The sequence below is a fragment of the Amia ocellicauda genome, chromosome 23 (genome assembly GCF_036373705.1).
Source record: "Amia ocellicauda isolate fAmiCal2 chromosome 23, fAmiCal2.hap1, whole genome shotgun sequence".
In the NCBI taxonomy this organism is placed as follows: domain Eukaryota; kingdom Metazoa; phylum Chordata; class Actinopteri; order Amiiformes; family Amiidae; genus Amia; species Amia ocellicauda.
The window spans coordinates 1,889,122-1,912,624 of NC_089872.1; the positions used below are offsets into that span (position 1 = coordinate 1,889,122).

The 23,503-nt window shown below is 37.9% G+C and overlaps 2 protein-coding genes across 9 annotated transcripts in view; one reads left to right on the forward strand and one right to left on the reverse strand.

Annotated features, from left to right (window-relative positions):
- Positions 1 to 2,970: 2,970 nt before the first annotated feature.
- mrpl2 (mitochondrial ribosomal protein L2) lies at positions 2,971 to 21,608 on the reverse strand. 4 transcript variants are annotated; one of them, XM_066697105.1, is made up of 8 exons: positions 21,477 to 21,608; positions 20,429 to 20,550; positions 19,511 to 19,727; positions 17,750 to 17,891; positions 11,745 to 11,860; positions 4,270 to 4,380; positions 4,063 to 4,136; positions 2,971 to 3,241 (listed from the first exon to the last, which is right to left on the reverse strand). In XM_066697105.1, exons 2-8 carry the CDS (start codon positions 20,528 to 20,530, stop codon positions 3,029 to 3,031), a joined length of 975 nt encoding a protein of 324 aa, XP_066553202.1. In that variant the 5' UTR covers positions 20,531 to 20,550; positions 21,477 to 21,608; the 3' UTR covers positions 2,971 to 3,028. The 4 variants fall into 4 exon arrangements, with proteins under 4 accessions (XP_066553202.1, XP_066553201.1, XP_066553199.1 ...); XM_066697104.1 differs by lacking the exon at positions 21,477 to 21,608 and adding an exon at positions 21,297 to 21,397; XM_066697102.1 differs by lacking the exon at positions 21,477 to 21,608 and adding an exon at positions 21,277 to 21,385.
- A 103-nt stretch (positions 21,609 to 21,711) lies between these two features.
- Positions 21,712 to 23,503, forward strand: part of klc1b (kinesin light chain 1b) — an 86,978-nt gene continuing 85,186 nt past the window's right edge. For 4 of the 5 annotated variants that reach the window (XM_066697097.1, XM_066697099.1, XM_066697100.1 and 1 more), the window contains exon 1: positions 21,712 to 22,441. The gene's annotated coding sequence lies outside the window, so the exon portion shown is untranslated. The remainder of the gene's footprint in view (positions 22,442 to 23,503) is intronic. The other variant, XM_066697098.1, reaches the window with a different exon arrangement.

Genomic DNA, 23,503 nt, shown 5'->3' on the forward strand with positions numbered 1-23,503 from the left:
ATTATGAGGGGTGGGGGGGGATTTAAAATTTTGCACTTTCTGAGCACTAAGACATTCTTATTACGTGCATAACTGACAAATTGCTATTTGGATCAGCTGTGTATTTTAAATGGATAATATTCAAAAATCCCTCTTGTGCAAGTCATGAACAAAGGCTCTAGAATAATGGGAGGATAATGGTTTTGCCAGCTTCATTGTAGAAAAGCTCAGCACTTAGTTGTTCTGCTGAAAGAAGCCTATGGAATCCAAACTACAACTGATAATAACTAAAAAATAAAAAAAATAAAACATGCTCATAACGTATCTTCCATCCATATTTCCAATTTACTATGTGAACTATATGTGTGTGTATGTTCGAAGAGGGATACTGTGCAATTTGTTTTGGTATGAAAAAGTGAGTTTGAAGAGGCGTGGTAACTGTGTTGATTTGTCTTCATTTTTTTTTTTTTGTTATCCGTCGTTGTTGTTGGGCATCTTCATAATGGATTGTTAATTTAACTTTGTTACCTAATCATATACATGTTCTTGTACAGTCACTTTCCTGTTCTGAAAACCTGTGTTTTGCTCCAAGAAAAAGAAACATCTTAATCTGTGTCATGTTCACTGTCAACAATTTAATTATTTTTGCTTTAAAGCACTAACTCTGGGGAAATCAGAGGAGACAACCCTTTTGGTTCTAAAGGGCCATTTTAATGAAGCTGGATTATTGTAGTTAATTCCATATTACACTTTGGGCTTGTCTGCTATTTAATCTAAATAGCAGGCATGTTTGCACAAACCATGTTTTTAAGTTATATGACAGTATTTTAAAATGTACCACTAAATAAAACATGGTTTAATCTTTGCATGTTTTAAAAGCGAAAAAGGAGAAACAAATGTCATGTAAATATGTATTGTAATTTTATATTGTTTTGTTTCTTTCCATGCTCTCACATGCAGCTGTTTATTAAAATATTTTTAACCTTCCTTACACATCACTCTTTATTGACCATGTCATTTTCTATTCGGTTATAGAAAATGTCATCTTAAAGGAAACGGAATCCTTGTACTGAATTGGTTCCTATCACACACAGGCTTGATTTCTAAGGTGTACACATCAATTGTTAACAAAAGTTGCAGATGTAAAGAGCCTCATTTAAACTACATATTTCCAATGGGTGGTGTATTTTTTATTTTACTTTAACCAATCAAAGATCTGGTTCAGAATATACATCTCATTGTGATGTCATTGGGCTCTGGTATCTGTGTACTGTCTGAAAACAAAATACTCTGCAGTATTTGTACCTCCAATTCAGATGTGAAGCCAAAAACTACAAATACTGCAGCAAGCTACCTATTTTTAGTGTGTGCTTGCTTACCTTTGTTTGGATAGATAACAAGGAAAGGTGGGGCTTAGTGACATCAAAGTATGAAAACCATGCAATCTTGGCTCTTGAAAATGTGGGCAGGTTTTCCATTATTATACCTTACTCAATAGACATAAATGGTATTTTCATGTACAGTGCATCCGGAAAGTATTCACAGCGCTTCACTTTTTCCACATTTTGTTATGTTACAGCCTTATTCCACAATGGATTAAATTCATTATTTTCCTCAAAATTCTACAAACAATACCCCATAATGACAACGTGAAAGAAGTTTGTTTGAAATCTTTGAAAAATTATTAAAAATAAAAAACAAAAAAAGCACATGTACATAAGTATTCACAGCCTTTGCCATGACACTCAAAATTGAGCTCAGGTGCATCCTGTTTCCACTGATCATCCTTGAGATGTTTCTACAACTTGATTGGCGTCCACCTGTGGTAAATTCAGTTGATTGGACATGATTTGGAAAGGCACACACCTGTCTATATAAGGTCCCACAGTTAACAGTGCATGTCAGAGCACAAACCAAGCCATGAAGGCCAAGGAATTGTCTGTAGACCTCCGAGACAGGATTGTATCGAGGCACAGATCTGGGGAAGGTTACAGAAAAAATTCTGCAGCATTGAAGGTCCCAATGAGCACAGTGGCCTCCATCATCTGTAAATGGAAGAAGTTTGGTACCACCAGGACTCTTCCTAGAGCTGGCTGCCCGGCCAAACTGAGCGGTCGGGGGAGAAAAGCCTTAGTCAGGGAGGTGACCAAGAGGGAAAGATGAATGCAGCAATGTACAGAGACATCCTTGATGAAAACCTGCTCCAAAGTGCTCTGGACCTCAGACTGGGGCGAAGGTTCATCTTCCAACAAGACAACGACCCTAAGCACACAGCCAAGATAACAAAGGAGTGGTTACAGGACAACTCTGTGAATGTCCTTGAGTGGCCCAGCCAGAGCCCAGACTTGAACCCGATTGAACATCTCTGCAGAGATCTGAAAATGGCTGTGCACCGACGCTCCCCATCCACCCTGATGGAGCTTGAGAGGTCCTGCAAAGAAGAATGGCAGAAACTGCCCAAAAATAGGTGTGCCAAGCTTGTAGCATCATACTCAAAAAGACTTGAGGCTGTAATTGGTGCCAAAGGTGCTTCAACAAAGTATTGAGCAAAGGCTGTGAATACTTATGCTCATGTGCTTTTTTTTGTTTTGTTTTTTTTAATAAATTTGCAAAGATTTCAAACAAACTTCTTTCACATTGTCATTATGGGGTATTGTTTGTAGAATTTTGAGGAAAATTATTAATTTAATCAATTTTGGAATAAGGCTGTAACATAACAAAATGTGGAAAAAGTGAAGCGCTGTGAATACTTTCCAGATGCACTGTATGTGAACAAAGTCTGAACTCGCGATAAAAAGTAGAAGTATGAAAACATATGTAATACTAGTAAGATTGTATCCAATGTGAACTGAGAAACAAACTTTTGAGTTTTATAGTCAGACTAAAGTTCTTGAATAAATTACAAATTCTCTGGAAAAGAAACGAGGACTGAAGTGCAGCTCTAGTGTCCACACTAGCATGACTAGTTTCTTACAAATTAAAAATGAAAGCTTGGGTTGCAATCACTTTTATTAGTTCCTAGTGGTCATCGTCTTTCCCAAGGGGCTGGCTAAGAGGACATGCTCATAGTGGGCAGGTTGACATAGCTCTTCATGGGGGGCAGGGGGTGGATCTTGCGGCCAGCCCAGCCCCCTTTCCTCTTCCACAGACCACTGGACGGCCGTTTGCCCAGCCAGCGGTTGCGTCCAGCCTTGCCGATGATGCGCTTGTTGTGGTCAATGTTTGACACACGGCCCACAGTCACCATGCACGTCTCCAACACCTGCAGTAGGACAAGAGACTGCTGATAAACATGGAAATACAGTTGAAATGTATACACGGAAACATCTTCCATCTGATTGTCACGTAACTGCCCTGACCAATTAACTAAACACACCAATTAGTTAATAAAAAGTACAGGTGTACAATACAGTCAGCAGCTTGTGCAGTCTCTGGCATGACAGGTGAAGGAAAACATTTTTAACAATACAAAACAAAACAAAAAAACTCCAGTCAAGACTTGTGGAGCAACATGATTTAACACACAACAACTATTACAGAAAACCATTAAGGATTTCTTTAAGAGTTAAGAAGCGATCAATTGTAATGGATTTGATCTAATAATTGTTTTCTTACTTTAATTAAAAGTACTTCAAGTAACCTACTCATGCCTGTGAACAAAAGTGTTTTATGTAGATGTTCACATCCAAGTTTTTCACATATTTCAGAATATTTGCGAATGGTAGATACAAGATAAATCCACCAGCCTTTTTTTTCCCCTTCATTAACCTATCCTGGAATAAAGTTCCTGTAAGACCATGAGCACACAATGCATAGCTGCTTCCAGAAGTAATCCTGTTATTTTTCCACAATACAATCCCACACAAAAACTAGGAAGAGCACTTTGTCCAACTGTTTCTCAAACATGAAACTTTTGGTAAATGTAAAACTTCAAAAATAAAAATAAAAACTTTTCCCTTCATCAATCAAGGTCTCATTCCAAGACATCTTCAGATGCTTATCCAAAAACACTACTGAAGGTTTTATAATCCCACCAATGGATTAAATAAATGGTGTGAGCAGTGGGGGGAGGACAATACTAACCTGTACTTGCTGCTTAGAAGGTAACTGTACAATTGCTGTTCCATTCACCTTCCTCAGTAAAACACCACACGTCCCTGAAACAAGAACAATCAAGGCTCAACAAAATGCATGTTTGCATTTGTAAAAACACATTTGAGCATTCAGGTATTAATGAAAATCAAAAGAGACGCAGTTCCCTTCTGTCTGAGTGCGAGGCGATGGGTTTACCTGCGGCACGGATGTACTGAGCTCCTTTTCCAGGCTGCAGCTCCAAGTTGTTGACCAGTGTGCCCACAGGCAGGGCGCCAAGAGGGTATGAATCGCCTTCATTGGCAGAGACTGCAGACAACAGGAGTGAACACTTAAACATCTAAATTAAGACATGTACAGATCAGGGATGAGGAGGAGGCAGACAGTAGTGCTAGTTATTCTATCTAATCTACTGGAATGCACAAGAGAAAAATAACTTTTTTGTACCCATAGTCCAACATATCTTGAATTCCATATGCAGTTAAAACATTTTTAAAACAATCATGTCATTAAATATTTACAGTTATCAAACCAGGGTTGTTCCAAAGCAGATTTCCAAAACAAACAAACAAAAAAAAAAAATCATGAAAAGAGCTCATCCAAAATTTTTGTAGGCAGTTCAAACTTATTTGAATAAATGAGCACTGTGCTGTTGTGATCAGGGCTCAGGACTCCTGAGTGGATGCTTGTGGGTTCAATCCCAGGTGGGAGACACTTGAGCAAGATACATTACCTGGATTTCTCCAGTAAAAAAGTCAGCTGTATAAATGGGTAATTGTAAAACTGATGTGATATAGTGAACCAATTTTAAGTCACCCTGGATAAGGGAGTTGGCTAAGAAATATAATAATACAGTTGTGCCGATTGTGTCCTCTGTATAAATACCCTCTCCCAGGTTAGTTCAAAATTCAGTCCACACGCAAAACAGATTAAAAAAAAAAAAAAAGTAATGTTGTTAGTTAACCAGTTATGGCCATCTAATTACTGCATTCACTTTCAATCACCACTGTTATTAAAATTTAAAACGTACGGTTTACAAAATGCATTCATAATTTATATATACACTCACCTAAAGGATTATTAGGAACACCATACTAATACTGTGTTTGACCCCCTTTCGCATTCAGAACTGCCTTAATTCTACGTGGCATTGATTCAACAAGGTGCTGAAAGCATTCTTTAGAAATGTTGGCCCATATTGATAGGATAGCATCTTGCAGTTGATGGAGATTTGTGGGATGCACATCCAGGGCACGAAGCTCCCGTTCCACCACATCCCAAAGATGCTCTATTGGGTTGAGATCTGGTGACTGTGGGGGCCAGTTTAGTACAGTGAACTCATTGTCATGTTCAAGAAACCAATTTGAAATGATTCGAACTTTGTGACATGGTGCATTATCCTGCTGGAAGTAGCCATCAGAGGATGGGTACATGGTGGTCATAAAGGGATGGACATGGTCAGAAACAATGCTCAGGTAGGGCGTGGCATTTAAACGATGCCCAATTGGCACTAAGGGGCCTAAAGTGTGCCAAGAAAACATCCCCCACACCATTACATCACCACCACCAGCCTGCACAGTGGTAACAAGGCATGATGGATCCATGTTCTCATTCTGTTTACGCCAAATTCTGACTCTACCATCTGAAGGTCTCAACAGAAATCGAGACTCATCAGACCAGGCAACATTTTTCCAGTCTTCAACTGTCCAATTTTGGTGAGCTTGTGCAAATTGTAGCCTCTTTTTCCTATTTGTAGTGGAGATGAGTGGTACCCGGTGGGGTCTTCTGCTGTTGTAGCCCATCCGCCTCAAGGTTGTATGTGTTGTGGCTTCACAAATGCTTTGCTGCATACCTCGGTTGTAACGAGTGGTTATTTCAGTCAAAGTTGCTCTTCTATCAGCTTGAATCAGTCGGCCCATTCTCCTCTGACCTCTAGCATCAACAAGGCATTTTCGCCCACAGGACTGCCGCATACTGGATGTTTTTCCCTTTTCACACCATTCTTTGTAAACCCTAGAAATGGTTTTGCGTGAAAATCCAAGTAACTGAGCAGATTGTGAAATACTCAGACCGGCCCGTCTGGCACCAACAACCATGCCACGCTCAAAATTGCTTAAATCACCTTTCTTTCCCTTTCAGACATTCAGTTTGGAGTTCAGGAGATTGTCTTGACCAGGACCACACCCCTAAATGCATTGAAGCAACTGCCATGTGATTGGTTGGTTAGATAATTGCATTAATGAAAAATTGAACAGGTGTTCCTAATAATCCTTTAGGTGAGTGTATATATGCTACTGTTTATATGTCCACTAAAATCATTTTAAGAGTGAGCTTATATAAAAATGAGATGTGCATCATTTAGGAAAATCAGGGCGAATCATTGAGAAAACGTGTGCAAGAAAATGGCATACAGGAAACTGACTGTTCCCTACGATTACGATTTAGAAACATGAGCAGAGTATTATGGAACTTGCTTTTAAAAGCTAAATTAATCTTTAGATTTATTTAATGCCACTACACCTGCTCCTTTCAATATATATAAGTTGATGGGGTGAGTACTGTTTATTTCTCTATTATGACTAACTTCAGAGAAAATGGAAAAACATGTACAGTGAGCGAAAAAAGTATTTGATCCCCTGCTGATTTTGTACGTTTGCCCACTGACAAAGAAATCATCAGTCTATAATTTTAATGGTAGGTGTATTTTAACAGTGAGAGACAGAATAACAACAAAAAAATCCAGAAAAACACATTTCAAAAAAGTTATAAATTGATTTGCATGTTAATGAGGGAAATAAGTATTTGACCCCTTCGACTTAGTACTTGGTGGCAAAACCCTTGTTGGCAATCACAGAGGTCAGACGTTTCTTGTAGTTGGCCACCAGGTTTGCACACATCTCAGGAGGGATCTTGTCCCACTCCCCTTTGCAGATCCTCTCCAAGTCATTAAGGTTTCGAGGCTGACGTTTGGCAACTCGAACCTTCAGCTCCCTCCACAGATTTTCTATGGGATTATGGTCTGGAGACTGGCTAGGCCACTCCAGGACCTTAATGTGCTTCTTCTTGAGCAATTCCTTTGTTGCCTTGGCTGTGTGTTTTGGGTTATTGTCATGCTGGAATACCCATCCACGACCCAATTTCAATGCCCTGGCTGAGGGAAGGAGGTTCTCACCCAAGATTTGACAGTACATGGCCCCATCCATCGTCCCTTTGATGCGGTGCAGTTGTCCTGTCCCCTTAGCAGAAAAACACCCCCAAAGCATAATGTTTCCACCTCCATGTTTGACAGTGGGGATGGTGTTCTTGGGGTCATAGGCAGCATTCCTCCTCCTCCAAACACGGCGAGTTGAGTTGATGCCAAAGAGCTCGATTTTGGTCTCATCCGAGCACAACACTTTCACCCAGTTCTCCTCTGAATCATTCAGATGTTCATTGGCAAACTTCAGACGGGCCTGTACATGTGCTTTCTTGAGCAGGGGGACCTTGCGGGTGCTGCAGGATTTCAGTCCTTCACAGCGTAGTGTGTTACCAATTGTTTTCTTGGTGACTATGATCCCAGCTGCCTTGAGATCATTAACAAGATCCTCCCGTGTAGTTCTGGGCTGATTCCTCACCGTTCTCATGATCATTGAAACTCCACGAGGTGAGAACTTGCATGGAGCCCCAGACCGAGGGAGACTGACAGTTATTTTGTGTTTCTACCATTTGTGAATAATCGCACCAACCGTTGTCACCTTCTCACCAAGCTGCTTGACGATGGTCTTGTAGCCCATTCCAGCCTTATGTAGGTCTACAATCTTGTCCCTGACATCCTTGGACAGCTCTTTGGTCTTGGCCATGGTAGAGAGTTTGGAATCTAATTGATTGATTACTTCTGTGGACAGGTGTCTTTTATACAGGTAACGAGCGGAGATTAGGAGCACTCCCTTTAAGAGAGTGCTCCTAATCTCAGCTCGTTACCTGTATAAAAGACACCTGGGAGCCAGAAATCTTGCTGATTGATAGGGGAGCAAATACTTATTTCCCTCATTAACATGCAAATGAATTTATAACTTTTTTGAAATGCGTTTTTCTGGATTTTTTGTTGTTATTCTGTCTCTCACTGTTAAAATACACCTACCATTAAAATTATAGACTGATCATTTCTTTGTCAGTGGGCAAACGTACAAAATCAGCAGGGGACCAAATACTTTTTTCCCCTCACTGTATTAACCACTAAAAAAACATTAGATTACTTAGAACATAGGAAAGTTTACAAACGAGAGGAGGCCATTCGACCCATCGTGCTTGTTTGGCGTCCATTAATAACTAAGTGATCCAAGGATCCTATCCAGTTTTATTTTTAAATGTTCCCAAATTTTCAGCTTCAACCACATCACTGGGGAGTTTGTTCCAGAGTGTGACAACTCTCTGTGTGAAGAAGTGTCTCCTGTTTTCTGTCTTGAATGCCTTGAAGCCCAATTTCCATTTGTGTCCCCGGGTCCGTGTGTCCCTGCTGATCTAGAAAAGCTCCTCTGGTTTGATGTAGTCGATGCATTTCATGATTTAGAGGGCTTGAATCAAGTCCCCACGTAGTCACCTTTGTTCCAGGGTGAAAAGGTTCAGTTCCCTCAGTCTCTCAGCAGGACATTCCCTTCAGACCTGGAATAAGTCTGGTTGCTCTCCTCTGAACTGCCTCTAGAGCAGCGATATCTTTCTTGAAGTGTGGAGCCCAGAACTGTCCACAGTATCCAGATGAGCTCTAACTAGTGCATTGTACAGTCTTAACATTACTTCCCTTGTTCTCAGTTCTACACTTTTGACAATATACCCTAGCATTCTGTTTGCCTTTTTTATTGCTTCCCCACATTGTTTGGATGGAGAAACTGAGGAGTCCACATAGACTCCTATGTCTTTCTCATGCATTACTTAATCTAGTTCTATTCCTCCCCTAGGGTAATTTGTGTTACCTGCATGTAATACCTTGAACTTGTCCACATTGAATTTCATCTGCCAGGTGTCGGCCCACAACTGAATATTATCCAAGTGCCTTTGAATAGCCTGTGCTGCCGAGATTGCATCTGCTGAGCCACCTATTTTGGTATCATCTGCAAATTTGACAAGTTTGCTAACTATCCCAGAGTCCAGATCATTAATGTAGATTAGAAAAAGCAAAGGCCCTAGTACTGATCCCTGTGGAACACCACTAACAACCTCACTCCAGTTAGAAGCAACGCCTCTAATTGACACCCTTTGTTTCCTATACATCAACCAGTTCATAGTCCATCTACTTACATTACCCTGAATGCCACAGTTTCCAATTTGAGGATCAGTCTTTGGTGTGGAACCTTATCAAAAGCTTTTTGAAAATCTAAGTATATCATATCATATGCTTTCACATGATCTACAGCTGCTATTGCATGTTCAAAAAACGAATAAATTAGTAAGACATGATCTGCCTCGTTTAAACCCATGTTGACCATCTCCAAGAATATGGTTTTCATTAAGATGCTCCTCTGTTTTCTGTCTAATCATTTTTTCCAACATTTTACAAGTAATGCAGGTGAGACTGATTGGTCTGTCATTTCCTGGCTCAGTTTTGTCCCCTTTCTTGTGGATTGGTATGACATTTGCGGTCTTCCAGTCAGTTGGCACATCCCCTGTTCTAAGTGTCATTTGGAATATTTGAGTTAGCGGCCTATAAATATTTTCCTAGTCCCTTTAGTGCCTCCTCCTCATTTATCCTGATGTCTCTTAGGATTTGACTGGACAGATTATTAACTTATGGCATGTTATCGTTTTTTTTTCTTTTGGATAAACCTCTGTGAAATACTTGTTTAGAATAGTTGCCACCTCTTGTTAGTTTTCCAAGATATTTCCATTTTTGCTCTTTAGCTGTTTCACTTCCTCCTTTACTGTCCTCTTGCTGTTGTAGTATTGAAAAAAGCTCTTTGCATTAGTTTTAGCTCCAAGAGCTATGTTTCTTTCTATTTCCCTCTTTGCTTTCCTGATCCCTTTTTTAATATCTCTTTGCAAATCAACATATTCTTTGTATTTTGTTTCGTCTGTCCATTTTGTATGCGCTATACAACATTTTCTTTCTCTTGATATTTTTTGCATACTTCTATTAAACCATTTTACTAAGTTTTGGTACAATATAACCATCCATTTTCAACTGAATCTGTAACCAGTGTGCTCCAGTCTAACTCTTCTAAGTGCCACCTCATACCTTCAAGGTTTGCTTTTCTAAAATTGTAGATCATTGGTCCTTGTTTTTTTTTTAAAGTATGCCTCAAATCTAACCATTTATTTTGTCATCGCAGTTTGCCATTGGTTCTCTAACTAGTGTCCCTCTGACTCTGTCTTGGTCATTTGAAAGTCAATGCATGCACTTTCTCTGGTTGGTTCCCTGACAAATTGAGTTAGAAAGCAGTCATTTACCATCTCAACCATTTCTATTTCAGCTTCTGTAGTCCCAACTGGGCTTTCCCAGTCTATGATGGGGAAATTGAAATCCCCCATTATAACAGCCACATCCTTGTTACATGCAGTCCTGATTACACTGTGCAACGCAACATCTTTCTGAATATCTGAATTGCGTGGTCCGTAACACACTCCTGCCACTAATCCTCCGGATCTTTTATTCAAAAGTTTAACCCACAAAGATTCTGTTTCGTTACTAGGATCTAATTTGAGTTCTTCTGCCTCAATGTCATTTCTGACATATAATGCAACCCCACCACCTCTTCGATTTTGCCTGTCTCTCCTAAACTGTGTGTATCCTTTCAACTTGTATTCATCCCCATAATTTTCTGTAAGCCATGTTTCCGTCACTCCAACACTTAATTGGCAATATCATATTCTATATAATACTTTGCCAGGATCTTTCATAAATATGAATGTTGCAGTCATTCACTGCAGGCGTCACACAGTAATTCTGATTACGATCCAGAAGTCAGGCGCCATTCAAGGGCATTTATTTATATTTCCTCCACACATTAAATGACACTAGATTTTATAAATAATGCATACCTCTTTTCAAAACGTGCCACTATTATTATTATTATTATTATTATTATTATTATTATTATTATTATTAATATATCCAGAGCAACTTACAATTGTATTTAGTAAACAATGTGATATAACATGTACACTTCTTTTTAAATTTCACTTTGCCCTTTAGGCAAATCTTGAAATTCCTGAATATATCTTCCTGAACTGATCTTGAATAAATATTTCCATGTCTTAATGAACGGATTCTTTATTTAATGTATGAGCTATGAAACCTGAATTGGGGCCCTCTAGGAACAGGGCTGGTACACAAATTTAAATAAATAAATAACATATCAGCTGTCAATCTAGTGCAAATAGGCTAACAGCTGAAGTGTATGGGGCTGTTTCCCAAAAGCTACTTGAACCATAGCAATAATCATGAGTCCCAACAAGTATTTGTTTATTTCTGGGGAAATTATGACAAGAATTATGCCTAACCCCTGAAGTTGTTGTTTTATTTAGGTATTGGGAATGCACATGAAAATATATGGAAAAGGGCTGCAGTGAATTGTAGAATTTTCTTTAAACCCTCAGGGCTACTTTTATTGTGAAACCTCTGGTCTGTCATTTGAATCCCCAGCTACACAGACTTTGACTCTTGTACTGGGAAATCCTATTTCCAACCTCCAGCTCCTCACCTGCCATTCGTCCGATGGTGGCTGAAGTTTTGATGAGGTCTCCTGCCTGCATGTTCTCCGTGGCAATGATCCACCGCTTCCGACTGCCCCCTGCTATCAGAGCAATGTCTGCAGATCTGAGGGAGGAGGAGCGCAGATCACAAAATTGATCATTGATCACCACACTACACTGACTTAATTTGAACTGTGTGGAAGAAAAACAAACTTCAATCAGGTTGGAACGTTAGTTGCAATGCCTTTAATACACGCAGCGTGGAGAGGAACAGTGAATCAAAAAGATCCCAAAGTCGCTCTGCCTTCATTTAAAAGTCAGAGGCTTTTATACACAAAAAACAAAGATCTGGTTACAATCACATAGTCATTACTATATTATCTTAGAGAGTTAGCTAAGCAGAATATATATCATTATAAGACAGAGTTCATAGGTCAACACATGGATTAGGGAGCAGGCACTTCAATCATACTGTTTGACACTGTCTCCAAGATTCTCATCGTAAATAACAAACAGAAAACAAGCTACCTTCTGGCCTGTCCTTCTGGCTTGACCTTATCTTTCTTAAGTATACAAGAGAGTAGAATAGATATGAGGGAAAGAATTCTAACTTTCCTTCCACAACTGCCTAGGTCAGAATAGGCACTATTTTAATCTGTCATCTCCATGCTCTGTAATGAAATGACAAATAGCACTTTTAAAGAAAAATATATGTTGATAATAGATTAACTATCATCCCAGCTTAAAGGACAATGTGGATAGATAGCAGATATCAAATTAGGCGGTGCATTTCCCACAGATAGTACATCTCATGGCTGATATACAGACACAATCAAATTATTGTATGAATTAATGTCATTTTTTGTTTTTTTTCCTTTTTGATATAATTCTGCATTCAAAATACATATATAAATAATAATAATAATAATAATAATACCCTCAGTACTATACCTGAATAATTTCCCTGCTTTTATTGCTGTTTGCTAAAGACATGTAAAATGTAGGATAATAATAAAGCCGAAGCAAGCACATTCCAAATAAACCAAGCACAAAGAAACACAACCCGCAACTATCAAAAAAATGAAAGCATCTGTTAAAAAAAAGTCTGGTTTGTTCATTTTTTAAGCATTCTGCAATCAATATTGGACATGCTGCAATAGTATATTATTAAAATGTTACTTTGCTCATATTCATAATTGAATTGAATAATAATGTAGCTGAGCTGCAGTGCTGTCACTTTTAAAAGAGAAAACAGGTACCAATAATAGCCTGTAATCTTTCCATTCAAAATTATTTGCCCCAGTAAATACTTTTGTACAAGGGAATCGGTTTGTTTATAAGAGTATGATATTTTCAGTTTTGAATAGTCAGTTGAAAGTAAGCATTATATGTGCATTCCTTACTCTACGGTAACTTTGAATATATGTGAACCTGTGTATTCACTTTGTAGAGCTGCTCACTGTATTTGTTTCAAGTATTAACTCAGACTCTACATTGTTGCTGATGCCATAATAATAATATATATATTTTTTTAAATCAGAAAAAGCAGGAGTAATGCGTGTTGCGGCATAGTTTGTAATATTGTATTATAATCATATGATTGATCTATGCCCATTATTTAATGTCATTATAGTGATGTAAAATGGTAAAGAATATAAATTTAATTGATTTTACAAATCTCCCCCGCCTGCCTTGTATCACTCCATAAACTTAAATGAATATCATGTATTGTGAATCACAAAGTGGAGTCCAGCACGTTGTTTATAGTCTGCTAACTAATACAGACACATCTGACACAAGTGTAAAACTATATATCATCAATTAACAGAAGAAACAATTAAACGCTTTGACACGTTTTAATGAACAATTAATGAATTATCAGTTAATGAATTATTTAATGAATAATTATCGCTGTTTGAAATGTTTGTTTTGATTTGTTTTAAGATAAATGGAACAACAAATGAAATGTTGATGTAAAAACAAGAAGCAACCGGTATAAAGGCTTTCAGTTATTTTAATATAGGTCTAATAAAAGATCAACAAAAACAAGCTTATTGTCAACAAATTATTCGGATTCACAAGTGTGGTTTGGTGATCTGCATTTGAACAAACACTTTAGTAGACAGTCTAATGTTTGATATGGTTAGGCAAACTATGTTAATTTTAATAACTATTTTCTGCATAATGACCCTAATTTCAGAGTAGTGCGATTGAGCGCACCTGATCTGGATCTCAAGTGTGAGAGCTACACCTGACCTCCGGCTGTTCAAATGTGCGTCTCTGTCCCATCAACTGGGAGATGTACAGATTATCCGTGGGAAATACACATTTCCAAATTAACCAACTAGGCTGTAAATGTATACATATACCACCTACTTGGTAAATGTATACATTTATAGTTTTCACACATATACCGCAATCCTTTGGAATTACCTGTTTTTCTGCATAAATTGGTAATACAATTTGACCTGACCCTGAACACTGTCTGCTTAAACTAATAACACACAGACAATTACACATTTTCATGTCTTTACTGAACACACCATGTAAACATTCATAGTGCAGGGTGGAAAAAGTATGTGAACCCTTGGATTTAATATGTGGTTAACCTTCCATTGGCAGCAATAGCCTCAACCAAAAGTTTCCTGTAGTTGTGGATCAGACCTGCACAACGGTCAGGAGGAATTCTGGACCATTCTTCTTTACAAAACTGTTTCAGTTCAGCAATATTCTTGGGATTCTGGTGTGAATCACTCTCCTGAGGTCATGCCACAGCATCTCAAATCGTGTTGAGGTCAGGACTGGGCCACTCCAGAAGGTGTATTTTCTTCTGTTGAAGCCATTCTGTTGTTGATTTACGTCTGTGCTTTGGGTTGTTGTCCTGTTGCATAACCCAACCTCTCCTGCAAAATGTCTTGATAAACTTGGGAATTCATTTTTCCATCAATGATAGCAAGCTGTCCAGGCCTTGAGGCAGCAAAGCAGCCCCAAAACATGATTTCCCCTCCACCATACTTTACAGTTGGGATGAGGTTTTGATGTTTGTATGCTCTGCCTTTTTTTCTCCACACATAGTGTTCTGAGTTCCTTCCAAACAACTGAACTTTGTTTTCATCTATCCACATAATATTTTGCCAGTAGCGCTGTGGAACATCCAGGTGCTCTTTTGCGAACTTCAGACATGCAGCAATGTTTCTTAACCTCATTGAGTATTCTGCACTGTGCTCTTGCAGTCATCTTTGCAGGACGGCCACTCCAAGGGAAAGTGGCAACAGTGCTGAACTTTCTCCATTTATAGACAATGTGTCTTACTGTGGACTGATGGCTTTTCATGTTACTTTTGTAACCCTTTGCAGCTTTATGCAAGTCAACATTTGTTAATCTTAGGTCTTCCGAGATCTCTTTCGTTCGAGGCATGGTTCACATCAGGCAATGCTTCTTGAGAATAGCAAACTCAAAATTTGTGAGTGTTTTTTATAGGGCAGGGCAGCTCTAACCAACACCTCCAATCTCATCTCATTGATTGGACTCCAAGGTTAGCGGACTCCTGACAATTAGCTTTTGAAGAAGTCATTAGCCTAGGGGTTCACATACTTATTCCACCCTGCACTGTGAATGTTTAAATTATGTATTCAATATAGACAAGAAAAATACAATGATTTGTGTGCTATTAGTTTAAGCAGACTGTTTGTCTATTGTTGTGACTTAGATGAAGATCAGATCAAATTTTATGACCAATTTATGCAGAAATCCAGATAATTACAAAGGGTTCACATACATTTTCTTGCCATTGTGTGTGTGTGTGTGTATATGCGTGTATGTATATATATATATATATATATATATATATATACACAGCTCTGGAAAAAATTGAGACCACTCCAAGTTCAGAAATCAATGTTAAGTGGTCTTTTAATTTTTTTTCCAGAGCTGTGTGTATGTATATATATATATAATATACACACACACATATACATAAACACACACACAAAAGAGAGAGAGAGAACATTAAAATGGCAAAGGGCTGGATAAATTACAAGAACATATCAAAGAGGGACAAAACTATTGAACAACCAAGATTTTAACATGAAATCATAAACTTTGCTAGTGTGAAATGGAAAAGAGAAGATGTAGATCCAAACAAGTGGAAAAAGCTTTACACAAACCTATACACACAGTGACACAGTATACACCCCACTGCAAAAGTTGTTTCTGTTCAAGTTTGCAATCATTCAAATAGCAATTTATATGTAAAGCTCATAAATGTTGATATTATGTAAATAAGATTTACTAAGAATTCTTGAAGATTCTCAGTTGCGTAAGTATTCAAGCTTTTGCTACAGCAACCCTAAATCAGTCCAGGTGCAAAATATCTGTTTGAAAGTTTATGAAATTAGTGTTATGGTCTCTGCCTTTGTGTAGTCAAAGTGGTTTAACTTGACTTCAGAGTAAATTAATCAGTAGAAAACATCCTACCATTTTGGAGAGTTCGTCATGCATACTATGATTAATACAATCAGGATATGAATGATCATTGTTCTTGATTTGTACCAACAATAGAAGTGGGTGTTCGTGGCTTTACTAGGCATTGGAGGAATTTACAATGATTAAGCAACTCCTCTGAGTGACCTTTTAATGTAGCTTAGCTCTATAATGAACAATGCATTCAGTCAACTCTCAGAATAAAGTTACAAGAATTATGAAAAATCATGATCAATGATTTTCAATGTCGTCTTTAATCTCATATGTAATTGTAGGACTTCTATTGTGTTTTTGCAACTTCTCCTATGCCTGCACCTCACATTAGCACATACCTAGGACTTAACTGTACTATGCCTGCACTTATTGATAGCTCATTTGTACAAATTGTATTACTGCACTTTTGTAATGCTTTAAAAGGTTTCTTGTGTAAACTGTCAACCTGGATAAGGGCATCTGCAAAGAAATAAAAAAGACAATAAATCACAGCAAAGTCAATTGAGCCCCTGCACCCTGGACTTCAGAAGTGGACTATGGAACAAGAATAGCTGTGTGAATAGGTGGCTATATGACAACGGAGGAAGATTTTAATAAGGATAATCCATCATTTGTAGGGTGACACCCAAAGGGGTGTGCCTGGGTGGAGAAATAATAACAAGATCAAATGAAACTGTATAATATGTGATCAATCTCACGTACAATTTGAGAAACATGTTAATCTTGAAGACCTTCCTATCCTCTCTGATGCTCCACTGTAGAGAGGCTGTGTTCATTTGTTCTCCCAGTAGGATCAGGTAAAAAAAGCTGATCTGTATTTCTATAATGCTGGTGGCTGCTTCGTAGTTTAATGCAATTGTTATTATACATGCCATATCTGGGTTCCTATCTGGTATTCTGGAATCAATAAATGTGAAGTAAATCTGTTTATCTGCGATTGTTTTAAAACTAAACTTACTAACTAGAAGACAATACAATTTCCATACAAATCAGTTTCTGTAAGTTAAATATAGAATTTCAAGCCACTACTCATATAGTGATATGACAAACAACCCATGAAGGTAAAGTTTCTTTATTTTAGTTTGTTCATAAAACAGCGTTTACTTATTATTGCTCATATGATTATATACTGTAGGTGCATATTTGGTTTTCCTATTTTTTTGTGCTCATTCATAGTGCAGCCACCCACAGGTTTTCAGGAAACATATGTTGTAAAACAGAAGATAGAAAGAGTCGAAAAGTTATTTTCGGTCCAAGACCCAAGTAATGGGTCAAAAATGTATGTATTTATTATTATTTATTTACTTCAGAGCAGTAGTTTAATTTCTATTGATGAGCACAAATTATAGAACTCTAATCTGAATATGTAGGGTTGGTATATTTAATTTGAACTATTCCATTTTAGTTGCCCATTTGCACTGTATTCCCTGCATGATCCATGATCAATGATCAATAATAAGAATAATACAATCAGTTATTTTATCTGCCCAATTTAAAAAGAGTCCCCCCTGCCCAAGATAGGTGACCACTCTCTTACCTACAGGGGTCGTATCTCACTTCGATCACCTTCTCCTCAAAGCTCTGGCTCTCTTTCCCTGGCTCAAGGTGCATACGCTGGAAATCTATGATGCGATAGCGCTGCTTGTGTCCACCTCCAATTCCACACGTTTTAATTTTACCTGGAATAGAAAAACACTTAAGCATAGATAGGGCTGCCAATATTCAACATTTATTTCTGCTGATGCTACCTGGAATCCTAACGTGGATCTAAAAAAGTAAGGAAAAAGTTGTGTAGAGTTCGGTACACAGAACATCCTATGTTTCCTACAATTACCAATGGTTATTTATGTCAAATGATGGTTACCAGTTGATTAATATTGTTTATATTAAATGTGTATTATGCTGCACAGTTATTTAGGGGTTATTTTAGTATTTTATGACTGTCCTTGCATATTACTATGACCAGATACAAGTCACAAGTTTCACATGTGCCCAAAGTGACCACACTACTTAGTTTGCCATTGCATTAATTATTCTAGTAAAAAGAAAGTATTTTTGTGAGCACAAATTGTTGGTTGAGTTGTTTAAAAAAATATAAAACCCAACTAATGAGATTTGAACTCAATGGATCTATCTGTTCATAGAATTGCTCACTGGCACCCAAAGCCTTGGAGTCTCATTCATACTGGTAGTAGTCGATAGGCTGTATATGTTGTATCACTTAGGTTTGTTCCCGTAATCGGGGGGTTCAAAAACAAACACTTGTAAAATATTCTATACATACTATTTAATGGCAAATCTCAAAGTTCTCCACATGATTTTTGCCAGTTTTTTTTTTTTTTTTTTTAAATTCTGTCTACAATGTTGAACTATATTTACTGAATCACTGCACCCACGTTCTAGCCAATCAGAGGGCAGTATTGATCAAGTTCTCACGTAGAGGTGTAAAAGATACTCCAAAGGAATAATCCCTCGATTCTGACGATGCGTTAACTGATTAAATAGATGAGTCAGTCTGACGGTCACAGATCACTCAGTTTCGATCATATTTCTTTGCAAATCAGCTTGTTTTGTTCAGAGCAACCTAACGATTAATCCTGTTACACAATCATTGTGTATTAGTACACTGTAAACAGAGTGAAGTGAAGCACATGGAATTGGTGCCCTTTTACCAGAGGGGTTTGTCAGCTTAAGGGGTTAGATTTTGTTAAAAATAAATCATGGAATTGTTTTGTTTATCTCCACTTGTTTATTTATTCTATTTGTTCTGAGTAAATTGAGACATTAAACTGAGTAAATTTCAATAAAAGTGGAAAAATGTAGGCATTAAACTTTTGACCAGTAGTGTATATATACACACATTGTTGTAATTAGAAAGTTTACAAACGAGAGGAGGCCATTCGACCCATCGTGAAATTGATGACATTTGTTTTAAAATTCAAATCCATTTAAAATTAAATATTTTATATTTAAATATGTGTACTTTATATGTATTTTTCTTAGTCTGGATTTTGTTTTCATGGACTACTATTTAGACTCCTGCATTAACAACAGGTTTCTTGTGTTCTATTGATTTGATGTGTTCGGTGTGTGAAAGCAACTTGGCGGCATCAATTAAAATCTTGACAAGATGTGTCCAGTGTGAGATGACCTTTACTCTTTCCTATTTCATGGGCATCCACTTTTAGTAACTACTAATTGTTTAAAAGCAGCCAGTTTAATTCCAGTTTCACATGGCATAAGAAACATCTCAAGTTAGTACAAAATGTGTAGCCAAGACATTGTTGTTAATTCAGACCTGTGTGATCTCTTCCCCCAGTTTTCCTCATGCCAATGGGACGGATGGTATACTTGGTTCTCTGTTTCCAGTATGTCTTGTTCTGGGCCAGGGCAGCAGAGGTCAGGAACCCTCGCCATGGTGTGACAGTGACACTGTGCAGGCTGTGTAGAGATGGCAGACTCCGTGAACAGGCCAGGGTGAGGCCCTGACTCCACACTAAGGTCCGCTTCACCACCTGCAACACAAGCCAGCACAGGCTCCACTTATTGCAACAAATTCAACACAGTCACATTAACAAGCAGGCCGGAATAGGCGGATTTAAGGGAGGGAGGCAGGCATCTTTTCTTTGTTTTACCAACATTTACATCAGGATTATAGCATACATAACTGCAAACCACAGACAAAACAGTTCAAGGAGCTGCATGCCTTGTCTCAGATTGCAGACTGAGCCCTCTAGCCCAGCACTACTTTAGGATTCAGCAATGGCACTGGTTTTCCCTCAGTGAGTTCCACAGTATGATCAGTCATACATTAGTATGCCCTCCCATGCTATAGCTCTGCTGTTTGCACTCTGGATGTACAGTGCACAAATATGTTGATGACCTGAGTGTACCTTTAGGATAGGGGTTCCCAAAGTGCGGCCCTTGAGGATGTTTGGTGCGGCCCTCCAAATCCAACCTTCAACCACCCCTTTTCTGAAACTTTACTATATTTTTACACTTCATGAAGATTTTCTGTTACAAATTGCAAATGTAATTTGAGGGAAAATACAACAACAATTCAAGTTCATAAATGTTCCCTTACAGAAATGTATAGGAAATAAAATGATTTGGGAAATATTTTTCTACTGCAGCCCCCCACCCCATGCAACCTCTGGAAATTGGCCCTCCATCAAAAGGTGATCATTACCCAAATGTTTGAAATAACAGAACACACCTGAAAGGAGAGTGAGCCAGGTATGCTGGGCCCTGGAGACAAACTGCAGACAGGTGACAGAGACAGGGAACGCAGGGACCGGGCGAGGGCCGACACTGCCATGACACTCCTCTCCAACAGCCCTATCAATAAATCACATAGCTATACACACACCACAAAAATCACACATCTGTCCAACCCTCTTCTTGGAGAGCCCCAATCTAGGATATATTATAGGTCACCATTAATCAGCAATAAAGACATGTAAGTTCTGATAAATGCAGTGGTATTGTGTCTATTTACTGCAAAATACTTACTGGGCTAGTTCTGCCTATAGGTATGTGTAAGACAGAAACGAATTCAGAAACAATAAGTAGAAATACATTATAATAATGTATAGGCTTTAATCCTAAAGCTTTACATTTACTTTTTGCAAGCAGACCTTATGTTATTACTTCTCAATTCCAATCCAGGTTTTATATGTCTCTTTAGACTTTGCAGACTAAATAATGTCCTGCACTAGACATGGAATAAGGAATAAATTAATAGAAGTTAAGTATTCCGGATTTTGAGATATCTATAATTATATATTATATATATAAAGAATCCCTGTAAAATGTTCTCAATCACATTCACACCAAATGGGGCTTCAAAACAAACGTTCATATAAAAAAAATTATAATAACTCAGTAGTCTAACCAAAAAAGTCAAAATAAATTAGCGCCACTACCCTTCCAATACAAATTCATTTTGTATACTTCTGCAAAGCTGCTACTACTTTTACTTTACTTACTTGACACTATAGAACTTCATCTATACGCGAAAAGCAGACCTTTAATTTAATACTGTTGTTACAGATACAACATTACCTTTTAAAATGTATCCTTACTTCTTCTATTTCGAAGAGGTCGAAACGAGGATGGGTCATATAAAATGCTTTCTTGGTAGCTTTGTCGCGGAATGATGACGTATTTCTCCTTCCACGCATGTTGAATATGAGCAGCAAGGCTTTCACCGATTAATAAGTGTAAACAACACTTTGTTGAGCTCGATTATTTCTTTTACGTACAGGCCAGCCGATGATGTTCTGCGCAGATCTGCAGACTTCAATCGATCTCTTTGATGGAGCCGCGCAGAACTGCGGAAATCTGCGCTACATGAACGCGACTACCATATTCCATGAACCATAACACATAAATCCCGAAATTATTCTAGAGATGATAACTTGATTAATATATAGTTTACTTGTAACTATATCGTATTATACATTAAATGTGTTGAAAAAACATTGAAAATGTCAGTGACTTGTAGGCCTAATGAATATAATTGTGTAGTTATTAATGTAGAAGATTTTTAGGGGCGGGGGGGTGGAGGCGGTATATATGTGATCAAACCAGCTTGCCGGCTACGTAGCGCACAGCAAACAATGAGATATTGGTCGCGTTCTTTTAGCGCATATTTCCGCATGTCTGCAGATCCAGTGAGATGGGTGGAGCAGCGTAGATCCGATCCGATCTGCGGAGATCTGCGTTACATGAATGCAAACATTGTTATTTATTACGGACTGCCCCGCCTTTGCACAGAACAAAAAACGTCATCATAAACTCATGCAAAGACAGTCGGGAAATCACACAGTAGCAGAGGAGGACATCTTGGATTTAAAGGGACTCCAGCAGCACCGGAGCTGGGAAAGGTCCTGTTGAAACAAACATTTTAAAATTTTACGACATACATACATACATACATACATATATATAATTTGAAAACGGGCATAAGTCAGATTGTTGCGTTAGTTGTTTTTCATAACCCAGAGAATGGTATAGCCTATCTATGCGAGAGTCTTGACAGCAATTCCCATTTTCTGTGGGATTGCCTGGCGCAGGAGCTGTGGCCGTGCGGTGCAGTGCCGACTGCAGGGAGTGACCGGACCGTGATGTGATTTTTGTTGTTGTTCATTTCTTGTCTAAAAGCTCGGAGCTACACAATAGTAAGAAAAGTGACATCAGTCCATTCCAGCAGAGTATTAATACTGAGGTACAGTAGATATTTACCTATTTTTTTGTTGTTGTTGTTGTGACTTTTTGTTAATTATGTATACAAAGAGGTTTACCCCACCTGTCAATTGTGCATTGCCATTACGTTGCTATTTAAACGCCATACATTTTTTTCCGTATACTGTTTAGCCTATATACTTTGGTGTAAGAGCATCTATGACATTACAACGTTTGATAGTTTACCGTTCTCTGATCTATATGCAAGATATGGATGTTTTATATATTTTATACATTTAATTGGTATCCTCCTTACTGTACGGTGTCAAGTATTTGCTGTTCTATGGCTGATTAAGCCATACACAGCCATTCACAGGTAGAATGCATAGCATATTTTACGATCTATATTTACTAAATAAAATGAAATAGTTTCGCTATTTGAATTGTATTCGCATTGTAATGTTGTTCTCGACGGAAATCTTGGTATGAAGGTTTCTGTCGATTAACTGGTTTCAGTTTGCCTAATGCTTTCTGGAAATAATCGGACATTTACAGGTTGATCGTTGAGGTTATAATCAAAACCATGCTTTTAAACGAAGGAACGACACATTCTGTAGTCTATATCTAAATATTCCGAGACAGTGCCCATTTCTTCTGATATTCGGAATATAGGCCTGTGTATTTAATAGGCCCAATAATAATAATAAATAAAAGTACTGTCCTACACTCGGTTATGTGTAAGAACACATTTTACACTCACAATAATGATGTTTTTAACACATTATCTGTAACAGTATAATATAGAACATCCTTATTGGAAGGTATTGATGTGCGCAATTATGTAAGCACAGTTTAACCTTCAAGTACATTAAAATACAGTATAGTTAAATTGTAATTATAGCTCATGCAATATATATTTTTAATACATTTTTATTAGTAGAAGCAATGTTTGTTGTTTTTCCTTCAAACAATACTATTAATCAGTATAATATCCTGTCTCGTAGATAGCTTTTTTGATTATCCCCTTCTGGATGTAAATGCAATAAATGTAGATTGTTTAGAAAATTAAATGCACTACTAATTGAAGAAACCACAGGATATTATT

Coding starts and splice junctions, on each gene's coding strand:
- mrpl2 (XM_066697105.1), bottom strand. CDS start 20,530: ATGGCAGTGTCGGCCCTCGCCCGGTCCCTGCGTTCCCTGTCTCTGTCA. Junction 4,137..4,269: donor TCAGTACATCCGTGCCGCAG/GTAAACCCATCG, acceptor TTCTTGTTTCAG/GGACGTGTGGTGTTTTACTG. Junction 3,242..4,062: donor CTTCTAAGCAGCAAGTACAG/GTTAGTATTGTC, acceptor GTCCTACTGCAG/GTGTTGGAGACGTGCATGGT.